This window comes from Sprattus sprattus (genome assembly GCF_963457725.1).
Source record: "Sprattus sprattus genome assembly, chromosome: 12".
Lineage (NCBI taxonomy): Eukaryota > Metazoa > Chordata > Actinopteri > Clupeiformes > Clupeidae > Sprattus > Sprattus sprattus.
The window spans coordinates 2,494,198-2,506,740 of NC_137910.1; the positions used below are offsets into that span (position 1 = coordinate 2,494,198).

Sequence of the window (12,543 nt, forward strand, 5' to 3'; positions counted from 1 at the left end):
CTGGCTGTGTGTATTAACTCACACCAGTCAATAAGTCAATATGGGAAGTTCTGTATGACGTCTGTGGTTATCTGCTTGTGCGTATATCAGTCAGCTGTTTCATACTAAGTGAGAGCTACCAGCTACACATGATTTTTGCGGACACACACGCTCACAAACACACACAAACACACACTTTTAGCGTCCCTTCAGAGAATACTTTCTCTGTCCGGCTCCCTTTTTCCCGGAGGCCAGCTAGGACTGCCGGGTCTCCATGGCAACGTGACCGGCCTGCTGAGTTGCACATGCAGCAGGTCGGGTCGAGACCGGCTCGGGACGAACCCTCTGACCCTGGGCCCACAGCTTTCCCACGCTATCACTGGACCCTCTCCAGAGGGAGAGAAAGAGAGAGAGAAAGAAGGCAAGAGAGAGAGATAGAGAGAGAGGGAGGTATAGAGAGAGAGCGAGAGAGAGAGAGAGACGCTATCACTGGACCCACTCCAGAGGGAGAGAGAGGGAGAGAGAGAGAGAGAGGGAGAAGGCAAGAGAGAGAGAGGGAGGGATAGAGAGAGAGAGAGAGAGACGCTATCACTGGACCCATTTCAGAGAGAGATAGAGGGAGAGATAGAGAGGGAGAGAGAGAGAGAGAGACAGAGAGGGAGAGAGAGGGAGAGAGAGAAGGCAAGAGAGAGAGAGGGAGGGATAGAGAGAGAGAGAGAAAGAGAGAGAGAGAGAGAAAGACAGCCAGGGCTAGTTAGATGTCCAATTTACAAAAAAACTCCCATCAGATCATTCACATCTGTCTGTTTTCCTCTCTCTTTTTTTCTTTTAATACCTCTATCACTTCTTGCAATTCTTTCTCTGCATTTATTTCTAATTATTTCTTTCACTCCTTCTTTCCTACACTCGCTTTCCTAGCCTTCTTTCAATTCTATTCAATTGTTGGTATGACAAAAACATTGGGCAAAATTGTCCAGGAAAGAAGAGGAAAAAAGAAAAGAAGTACATATATACAAAATACATATTTCTTTCCCTCTCCTTTCCCCTCTGTAGTGTGCACTAAGGGCCAGGCTGTGAGTGGTCAGTACCGTATGCTGGCCAAGCATGGCGGGTACGTGTGGGTGGAGACCCAGGGCACTGTTATCTACAACAGCCGCAACTCTCAGCCCCAGTGCATCGTCTGTGTCAACTACGTCCTCAGGTGAGCCGCACACTGCACACACAGACACAGACACAGACACTCTGCCTCAGCTCCTGAAGGCAGGAAAGAAAGAAAGCAAAATGCACCTGCTTAATAATGACACTGTACACAAGAACACATACAGTACACTCTGCTTCAGCTCCTGAAGGCTAGAAAGAAAGAAAGAAAGAAAGAAAGAAAAATACATCTGCTTAATATAGACACCACTCAACCGTCCGCCTATGCATACTCAAACATACTAACTGCCTGCCCCCTCTCTGCCCCCCCCCCCCTCTGCAGTGACATTGAGGAGAAGTCCATGGTGCTCTCCATGGACCAGACGGAGTCCCTGTTCAAGACCCACCACATGAGCAGCTTCTTCAGCCAGGTGGGCCCTGTGCCGGTCGAGCCCAGCGAGGGCCTCTTCACCAAGCTCAAGCAGGAGCCTGAGGACCTCACCCAGCTGGCCCCCACCCCAGGGGACACCATCATCAGCCTGGACTTCGGTGAGTGGACACAGGCGACGTCACCTAGGATACCTTTTGGGGGATTCCAAATCAGTTAAATCAGTTAAATCAGTTAGGCAAAATGACACCACCATTAGCCTGTACTTCGGTGAGAACATTTACTTTTACATTTAGTCATTTAGCAGACGCTTTTATCCAAAGCAACTTACAAGGATGTATACACATTTTACATTTACACTGATGTCACACTGCACATCAGGAGCAATTAGGGGTTCAGTGTCTTGCTCAAGGACGATTCGACAGGTAAAACTAGCAACCTATTGCTAAACGACTTCTCTTCCACCTGAACCACTGTCGCTTCACATTATATACACAGGCGACATCTCCTAGGGTACCTTCTGGGGGATTCCAAATCAGTTAAATCAGTTAGGCAAAATGACACCACCATCAGCCTGTGTAAGGAGGTGAAAGGGAGGGTAAGGCCCCGTCCCATTTATCTTCCCTTCACCCTACCACTTCATCGAAGTGAACTTCACTGCGGAGGGCCCCTTCACAACGGAGTGAGAAGTGTTAAGGGATTTAAATCTTTACCTGAGAAATGTGACACCACTCGATGTGTGTGAGCAAAGGAAAGATACCGTCTCTTCTGAAGGAGAGTTTAATTTGACACAATCTTCTTAATGCTTAAAGGTAAAGAAATAATGAGCTCTTCAGCTTAGAGAGAACTTCCAGGTTTGATTTGCCATTATGGAGGTGCTGTGGGGAAAATCAACAGTTGAAATCTGTCAGGCAAAGTGAAAAGCTAGTCATCTCTTGATGTGAATTTACGTGAACTATTCAAAGAGGGAAGGAAAGGAAAATGGAGTTGTGAAATAGCGTGTTTATCATTTAGAGGAACATTTAAAACCGATATAAAAGGAGACAGTGGATCAGTGGACAACATTGAAAAAGGAGAAAAACAGGCATTTTGTGATGCTACCCATACCCCCACTATGATCTTTTTTTAATCTCTTTGACGAGATTTCTTTGAAAGTCAAGCTTTGTTCCGTTGTTTTGGAATGCTTTCAAAGTTAAAAGTTAATGCTTGGCTCTTTGTGAACTTCCGGTCACATTGTCTTATGATGTCATGAGGAATTTGTTTGGCTCTGACCGATAACCTTCAAAATGGCTTTTTTGTGGAAAGCCTTATGAGATACAGTCTTTTGTAAACAACCCTTCCCCCAAGCACAAACACACACACAGGCAAATAAACACACAAAAAGCAGTCAGTTTTTCTCCTTTTTGAGTTACGCTCTATAATTATATAATATTTGAATTATATTTAATAATGCATATCTTCTCTGCATTGCTTGTGACTTTTGACAGAATCATGTGCTATGATGTAACATGATTCTGTATGAACAAATATAGTAAGATGTTATAAGATGATACCTGATTCCGTGTATGTAACAAATAATGAACAATGTTGTGTTCTCCTGTTAATCACCTGTTATGTTCTAATTTATATGGTGTTAAATTAATTTATGATTGTTCACTTGTAGTGGGATTTGATGTATTATGCTGTTATTATTTCATATTTATGTTGTATGATGTTGTATAATGTGGCATATCTTTTGATCATATTAATAATAATAGTAAAAATAATACATTTTATTTATAGGGGGCCTTTCAAGAAACCCAAGGTCGCCTTACAACAGTGAATAATACAGTGAATAATACAGTTAAAAAATATTTTTAAAATGCACAAAGCAGAATAGCAGCAGAGCAACAACTTCAGTTGGCAGGACCTTTACAGGTTATAGGCCTGCCTAAACAGGTGTGTTTTAATGTGTCATGTAATACAGTATGATGTAACCTGTTGTATTGGTCTGCGCTGACCTCCAGGTCACCCCCAGTTTGAGGAGCGTCAGCTGTTCAGTAAGATGTCCCCCAGACCCCGTCCCACCGGGCACCCCTTCCTCAGTGATGGGCACACGTCTGGCACCCCTGAGGTGCCCACTGCCACCCCAACATTCTGCGTGCCACAGGCACCCCCGCCTGGCAGTGCCACTCCCAGCCTGAGCAGCTGCTCCACAGTGAGTGTGTGTGTGTGTGTGTGTGTGTGTGTGTGTGTGTGTGTGTGTGTGTGTGTGTGTGTGTGTGCGGTGTGTGTGTGTGTGTGTGTGTGTGTGTGTGTGTCAGTGTGTGTGTGTGTGTGTGTGTGTGTGTGTGTGTGTGTGTGTGTGTGTCTGTGTGCCTGTGTGTGTGTGTGTGTGTGTGTGTGTGTGTGTGTGTGTGTGTGTGTGTGTGTGTGTGTGTGTGCGTGCGTGCGTGTGTGTGTGTTTTAGGGATGTGACTCATCATGTAGCCTAGGCATATCCTGCTCATATTGCATTGCAGGTGGACTAACGTGTTTTATCCCCTGCAAATATGATAACAATAATAATAACAATAGATTTGATTGAAAAAACACGAAATCACAATATTATCATATTAGCTGGGTGTCGTCAGCAGAGCAGTGAAAATGAACACCATGATTTATTTTTTAATTACGTAGCTTGAGCCAGGAGTAATATTCGGAGAAAAAACTTAATTTCAGATGTCTGTTATTATAAAGTCATACATTTGCGAGAAGTAACTGTCTGGCTGCACCATGAGTGAAGGAAGGATGATGAAGTATACAGATACAGATAATGAGTGTGTGTGTGTGTGTGTGTGTGTGTGTGTGTGTGTGTGTGTGTGTGTGTGTGTGGGAGTGTGTGTGTGTGTGTGTGTGTGTGTGTGTGTGTGTGTGTGTGTGTGTGTGTGTGGGAGTGTGTGTGTGTGTGTGTGTGTGTGTGTGTGTGTGTGTGTGTGTGTGTGTGTGTGTGTGTGTGTGTGTGTGTGTGGGAGTGTGTGTGTGTGTGTGTGTGTGGGAGTGTGTGTGTGTGTGTGTACAGATACAGATAATGAGTGTGTGTGTGTGTGTGTGTGTGTGTGTGTGTGTGTGTGTGTGTGTGTGTGTGTGTGGGAGTGTGTGTGTGTGTGTGTACAGATACAGATAATGACGTTGCTGTGCACTTCAAGAAGAACGGAGAGAGGGTTTGGTCTGTGTATGGGCCTGTATTTGTGAGAATGTGTCACTATCTTGCTTGTGTGAGTGTGTTGGGTAGTATAGTATTTGATAACATGTACTACTCTGTATATTGCAGCCAAGCAGCCCAGGTGATTGCTATGCTACTGTGGAAAGCGACCTGACAAGCTCCCAGGCGGATCTCACAGAGAAGATGTATGCTCTGGACCCCCAGGAGACCAAGGCCACTGCCACTACAGAGGTACAGACATACTGAGCTAACATGAACACACACACACACACACACATGAACACACACACACACACACACATGAACACACACACACACATGAACAAGCACACACACACATGAACACACGCACGCACACACACACACACACACACACACACACACACATGAATACAAACACACATGAACACACACACACATGCACACATGAACACACACACACACACACACACACATGAACAAGCACACACATGCACACACGCAGACACACACACTCACACACACACACACACACACACACACACACACACTCACACGCACACACACACACACACAGTATACAAAGTCCAACTATCTGTCTCTCTCTCTCCCTGATTGCCTCAGCCTGACTTGAGTGATCTGGACCTGGAGACCCTGGCTCCCTACATCCCAATGGACGGCGAGGACTTCCAGCTGCACCCCATCTGCCCTGAGGAGTCACCCGCCAGCGAGGCAGCAGGCCTGGGCTCGGCCCACCACAGCTTCAGCAACATCGCCAGCCTCTTCCAGCCCCTCTCCACCGGCCCAGCAGCCCACTACCAGCCCACGATGGGCACCACGGGTCCAGGCAAGCGGGCATCCGGCGCGGGCACCATGGGCTCCTGGCCCAACATGACCTGTGGGGGCTCCTCCGCGCTGCCACCTTACCATGTTCCGGCCAGCACCCCTCTGTCCTCCTTGGGCGGGCGTCAGAATCTGCAGTGGCCCCCAGACCCTCCATTACACTACCAACACCAGGTTGCCAAGGCGACCGTGATGGACGGCATGGCAACCAATCAACTCTTGCGCCACATGATGCCAACCAATCAGATGCCTATGTACAGGCAAAGGTATGCAAACTTGACATTTTCAAAACAGCAGTTTAGTTATCCATCCTTCCATCCATCCTTCCATCCCTCCATCAATCAATCAATCAATCAAGGTTTTAGCAGCAAGGCACAAAGAATGTTTTTTAAAACCAATAAGGGTCTTTATTGTGAGTTATTTGAAGAACCCATGAGGATCCTTTATCTTTAAAATTGTGAAAGTCTACCTCAGTCACTCTCCACTCCCCAGCTCTTAGCTGGTTTAGGAACAGATCCGGAACAGCGTTCTAACCCACAGCTCCTCCCCAGAACCTCTAACTAGTTAGAACAGAAGAAAGGGCAACTGTTATTTGCATCTTTATGTATAGTAGAGTGACCCTCATGTTGTGTTGTTATGGTAGTTTATACATGTGTGTATGTCTGTGGGCAGGTCCATGGAGAACTTTGTCCAGGCCCAGAGGGACATGAGCCCAGCCCGCCTGGCTTTGGCTAACAGCATCAAACGCTCCTTCACACACATGGCCACGGTGAGATCATCAATGAGCAACCTCGACACACACACACACACAACCTCAAGACTCACACACACACACACACACAACCTCAAGACTCAAGACTAAAGATCTTAGTGATAATTATATACACAAGACACAAGACTAAAGATCTTAGTGATAATTATATACACAAGCCTCAAGACTAAAGATCTAAGTGATAATTATATACACAAGACACAACACTGAAGATCTTAGTGATAATTATATACACAAGACACAAGACTATAGATTTTAGTGTTAATGATATACAGGAGACATAGATGTAGATCGTAGTGTTAATTATATGCTCTGTGGTTCTTTGGTTGCTTGTGAGTTGTTATGAGATCTTTTATGTACCTCCTGTGGGTGTTGTAAATATATGTGTGTGTGTGTGTGTGTGTGTGTGTCTGTGTGTCTGTGTGTGTGTGTGTGTGTGTGTGTGTGTGTACGTGTGTGTGTGTGTGTGTGTGTATGTGTGTGTGTATGTGTGTGTGTGTGTGTGTGTGTGTGTGTGTGTGTGTGTGTGCGGTGTGTGTGTGTGTGTGTGACAGGAGGACATGCAGCAGAGTAAACCCTCTGAGATGATGTGGAAGAGGATGCGGAGTGATGGCTATGCTCCCATGGACAGGAAGTGTCTCAGCTCCAGCGCCCTATCAGGTACAATGTCTCAAAAGTGACATTCTTCACAGAAATCTGGCAAAGGGAATTTCTGATGTCTCTAAAGACATTTTAAATCATCTCAGTAGTTTCCCGGCTCATAACACTTACACAAGACTCTTTCAAATCTTGGCTCCCTCTTTTTCCCCCTCTCTCCCTCTCTGTCTTTCCTTCTGTCTCTCTCCTTCGCAGATAAAGGTATGGGCTTGTCAGATTTTGTTGACCATCAACACAGGAAGACCCAGTATTCCTGTAGCCAAACATGCATGTCAAAGAACAGCGGACAGTGCTGTAACTACAGAGAGTACAGCATATTGCCCCCACACAAAACAGAGGGTAAGTCACATTTCACAGATATATGAAGACATGTATGAAGAGATGCTTTCCACACACACAGATGTAATGTTAAGATATTAACACATCAAGTGTATTATGCCCTGACTTAAGTGTTATCCACTGGATTAGATAATTGAAGCAAATGCTTCAAAAAGTGTTTATTGGTCCTATTCTTTCTAATTTAGATCTAAAATGTCAAAATATTACACACCCAGATTGGAATTCTTGCCAAGAGGTAATTGGTTTTGTGTGTGTGTGTGTGTGTGCAGGGATGGTGAATCGTCTCGTGGGCCCTTCCTTTGAGTCCTACTGCCTGCCCGAGCTCACACGCTATGACTGCGAGGTGAACGTCCCCCTCCAGGGAAGAATGCACCTGCTCCAGGGCAGCGACCTCCTGAGGGCTCTAGATCAGACCACCTAGACCAGATACTCAGACCTGGTCCCAGGCCAGACCACCTAGACCAGATACTCAGGCCTGGTCCCAAACCAGACCACCTAGACCAGATACTCAGACCTGGTCCCAAACCAGACCACCTAGACCAGATACTCAGACCTGGTCCCAAACCAGACCACCTAGACCAGATACTCAGACCTGGTCCCAAACCAGACCACCTAGACCAGATACTCAGACCTGGTCCCAAACCAGACCACCTAGACCAGATAGTCAGGCCTGGTCCCAAACCAGCCCCTCAACACTTCTCCAATACAAATCCTTCCAGCGACTCGCTGAGGACCCTTGACCAGACCACCTAGACCAGATACCATCCTGGCCTCTCAAAACCTGGTCCCAAATCAGTCCCTCATACCCTTCTCACTACATCACTCCCTAGCCCTTGTCCACCATCTTATCCCACACAAATAACCCTCACTGTGAAAAGAAAAGGCTTTCTAAAAAAGCAGCAGTAAGGGGATACACATACACAGAAAAATAAACCCTAGCAGTTTTGCCACTTTTATACCAAACATATGTTTTGATGTTTCCTTTTTATGATGAGGTATGCCAGTATATGGTGTTGGTGAGGCGGGATTTTCTCAATGTTCTTTCCATAATCCACCTCCCTCTTTTTAGCACTCTAAGGTGGTCGCCCCAAATGTAGCATTTTGAAGTCTGTGGGTTCAAACAGACAAGCGAATGCGGTTGTGTGTGTGTGTGTGTGTGTGTGTGTGTGTGTGTGCAGGATGGGTTCTTAGAAAGGCACAGATTGCGATCTGCCATTATTGTGCCTTCATTTAAAGTGAGGTTGGTGCTTGGGAGCCCTTATTTTGATCCAAATTGCCAGCAGACAAAACAGTATGTTTTGTAAAGACACAATATTATTCTCACCCGTGCTAAAATTATAGCAACACGGGTGACACTAAATTTAAACCATACGTTCCTCACAGGTCACCGTACCTGATGAGTCTTTTGTTGTTTTGACTAATGCCAGCCTGGAAGAATATTTAGTTAAACACAGCATGATCTGATCTCTGTAAGACTGAGACGACGTCTCTTGTAACCATGGGCTATTTGCTGTCTTACCCACAGACACCCTCCTGATCCCATTTTATTATTCAGAGAAAAGTCTCTAAATAGTTTTATTTGTACTATCTTTACCTTCTAAGTTAAATACCTGTATTATTTTAGTTACAAGGACATTTCTCGCATAAATATCTTTTTTGTTTTTGTCAGTGTCCGAAACTTATTTTACCAAACTTTTGTCCTTGTCTTGAGACTGTTGGATTCTATCCTGCTCTTCATTGTCTGTCTTATTGTCTTTCTCACTCCCTTTCTTACTTCCTCTCTTTCATTCTACTTCTACAGAAAGCTTGTTCAACGGGCAGACACACCCCTGTTGCCTTTACCAGACCACAACAAGTGGCCATTTTCTTTCCTTCTTCTTCTTTCTTGTTATTTCTCTTGTTCTTCTTCTTCCATCTATTTCTCTATATCTCATATTCACTGTCTGTCTCTTCCTCACTGTTCATCAATATTCTGTTGTGGTGACCACTTTATCTTAACGTATATATAAATAAACATTTTTGACCTGTACCCATATATTTGTTTAAAGTAGATTGGAGATGTCCATTAGTGTGTCTAAGAATACTGTTTTATTGCTTGTAGGCTTCGGTACTTTTGTCTTCTCTATGCAGTAGATATAAATCGGAGTCCTGTCTGGTTTCAACAACAAGTAGCACTGTTCTTTTTTCTTCTGTGGTTTGAGATATGCAAAAGCCTTATCGTATTTTATTCTTTTTTTTTGGCAGGCCAGTACTGTTTCTTCTGTCATTCTGTTCTTTTGATTTTGTTGTTGTTATTGTTGTTGTTAATAACAAAGCAGTAGATTATATATGCAGTAATAAGAAAAAAGTTCCACTCACGAGGCATGTAGCAGATTAATGCATTTTGAAAGGCAAACATTGTTAAGATCACATTTAAGTAAAAACAAACAGATAACCGTTGACAGAAACATCCGAACTAACAATACTTTAGTAGACGAGTCGATATGTTTGATTTAGAGCAGCAGCCGAGTTGTGTGTTACTGGGATCCGCCCACATTAACACTGTATCTATTTGTTTGTTTGTTTTAGATACACTGTATCTATTTGTTTGTTTATTTTTAGATACACTGTATCTATTTGTTTGTTTGTTTTAGATACACTGTATCTATTTGTTTGTTTGTTTGTTTTTGAGGGAGGGGGCTGAGGTTGTCTTTAAGGTTGAACTGTGAGTTTAACTAATGCCTTAAAAAGTTCCTAAATTTTGGTTTTATTTTTTTTTAAAGATGACAATTAGACTAGCCCCTCAGAGCCACAGACTTGTACCCTCTTTCGTTAGTCTTGCTTTAATAATAGATGGACCAGTCCATGGTACCCAAACCCTGTCCTATATATGTTCTTATGTTCGTCATTCGCCAAGTATGAAATATAACCCTTAGTGGCAGTCAGATAATGTCCTCATAACTATACAATAATGTTGGCCGTGTAAATATCTTATAATAATTAATACTAGTATCCGAGTCTGAGTTTAGACAACACTGGTGACAACGGTGAGATGTGTTAGTTGTCTAAGTACTTCAAAAGGTTTTCAGGCGCGGAATTAGCACACTATGCAGTCACGCATAGCCGTTGCATTGACTGTGAACGTGCATGTCAGATTGGACTAAGATGTTGGAAAATTGGATGAATTGCAATTGGATGTCATGAATGTCACTGAGGATTATTCAGTACACAAGGTGAAATAGCAAGCGTGGGCAGCGCTCTATATTACAGCCTGGGGCTCTGTTCTTCTCAAGCCAAATTACCAAGGCAATTCATTATTACCCTCTGTTGAGTCCAAACATATTTGGATGTCACAGCTATATTAAGCTCAATGATTGCTTTGGCAACATGTGTAATTGCCACTCCAAGCGATAAAATGAAGCCTTAGTTGGCATCTTACAATGCTGAATGGGAACAAAATGTCTCTATAGTATTGTTGGCAGGTGAGCTAATATAACTCATAAAGCTGTTGCTCTACAAGATGTTTTCTTCTTGCCTTCAGACATTGGGATATGAGAGGTAGGCAGAAAGATGTGTCCACATGAAGCTGTGAGGAGTCTGCTCAGCCTACCCACTGTTGCAGATACCTTATATTCAAAAGTTTTAATAGTCACTCTTTCTCTCTTCCTCTCTATTTATATCAAGCAATCTCTTTTTTGTATACCACCCCCCCGCCCCCCCCCCCCCCCCCCCCAGTCCTTATTTCTGTTACAAATACAAATGTTCTGTGTCAAACGAGCTAAAAAATAGTGTATGAAAAAAACATCGCTGGAACAGCCTCAATCCAAAGACAGAGAAAAGACAAAATGTCCTCTTTGTTTTCCCTGAGCCAAAGTGAATGGAATCTTGAGCATTTCCCCCCAGTGATGCAAAACCTAGATTAAAAATATCACCCGGATAATGCGAGAGGATGTGCAATTTTATGTTGTTTATTTATGTTCTCTGCTAAGTGGATGAGGCAGGGCACATTAGTATCTGTCAGGGGGGATGAGAAATTGGCATCTGATCAGACTTCTGTACACAGATAGCAAGATGTTTTACTCAAGTATAAATATACTGAGCCCCAAGCCCACAAATTGCCCACATGCAGCATGAATCTATTGTCCAGGAGTGTGGCCATTAGGTAGGTAAAACAGGATTTGTGTTCAGCATCAAACCAGGAGCTCAAAGAATATTTCTCTAATGCAATCTTACTTGAATTACCAGTGATAAAAGCCAAAGCAAAAGTTGTCCACAAATGAACTCTATTTATTCATCGCCTTGCATATCTCAGTACTGGTTTGGTTGCACTAAGGATCATATAGTTAAAGAGAAAAACTGTTCAACTGTAAGTGTGGAGAGACATAGGAAGTCATGGTGCATCAACTACCCTGTGAAAGACCCATCACCAGTCTTAGCTGTAGCCTCTGTGCCCTCTGAGGGGAAGTCTAAAACCTTATACGCTTCGTGCAGTTAACCAGAGAATGTGATGAAATGATATCCTCGGCATATATATGTTGCTCACACTCAACCTTAAGGAGATGGTTTGTCCAAAACTGAAAAATGTACCATTTTGTGCTTAACTTTATGTCAGTAGTCATCTATGAAAGGTTTTGATCAGCAAGAAACGAACTGTTCAGGAAAGCATCGGTAACCAGAGAGTTGTTGCCACCATCCAATTCTGAAGTGTAGAAAAACAGCTTCTAGAGTGGAAAAGGAGACATCCTATAGTCAACCTCTTTTTTTCTGAAAGAGAAAGAGGAAGCTAATAAATGCTTCTACTGGAATAAAGATGAGGTGATAATGGCAAAGTTTCGGCTTTTGGATGATGTCAGTTGCAGGGGGTTTTTCTAGACATAATAAAGGGGTTGTTTTCATGGGACTATGTCTGCTTTCACCCTGTTTATTTTTTGTTTTGGATGTCTTATAGTTACATTAGCTGAAACCATGACTATTTTAATATGCTAAATTCATATTTACTATATTATTATGATATTTCTTGTTATTGTTATTACTGTATGGGAAGTTTTACCCCAGTAAGAAGTTTTATTTCTGCACTGATATGTTATTAAAGCATATTGATCTCACTCTTCATGTTGGGTGTGCTTTATTGCGCTCTGTGTCCTGTTTTCCCTCTCTGACACACACACACACACACACACACACACACACACACACACATACACACACACACTCACACACATACTGTACATACATACTGTACACACATACTGTATCATGATGCCTTTTAAAACTCGTCAGTCATAT

The 12,543-nt window shown here is 43.4% G+C and overlaps 1 protein-coding gene across 1 annotated transcript in view; it reads left to right on the forward strand.

Annotated features, from left to right (window-relative positions):
- epas1b (endothelial PAS domain protein 1b) overlaps window positions 1-10,955 on the forward strand; it is a 46,530-nt gene extending 35,575 nt beyond the window's left edge. The window contains exons 8-16 of the mRNA XM_080848858.1: window positions 1,033-1,180; window positions 1,460-1,665; window positions 3,511-3,701; window positions 4,797-4,919; window positions 5,292-5,776; window positions 6,183-6,279; window positions 6,837-6,942; window positions 7,135-7,278; window positions 7,548-10,955. Coding sequence (XP_080704984.1) covers window positions 1,033-1,180; window positions 1,460-1,665; window positions 3,511-3,701; window positions 4,797-4,919; window positions 5,292-5,776; window positions 6,183-6,279; window positions 6,837-6,942; window positions 7,135-7,278; window positions 7,548-7,699 — 1,652 coding nt within the window. The 3' untranslated portion in view covers window positions 7,700-10,955. The remainder of the gene's footprint in view (window positions 1-1,032; window positions 1,181-1,459; window positions 1,666-3,510; window positions 3,702-4,796; window positions 4,920-5,291; window positions 5,777-6,182; window positions 6,280-6,836; window positions 6,943-7,134; window positions 7,279-7,547) is intronic.
- Window positions 10,956-12,543: the final 1,588 nt, after the last annotated feature.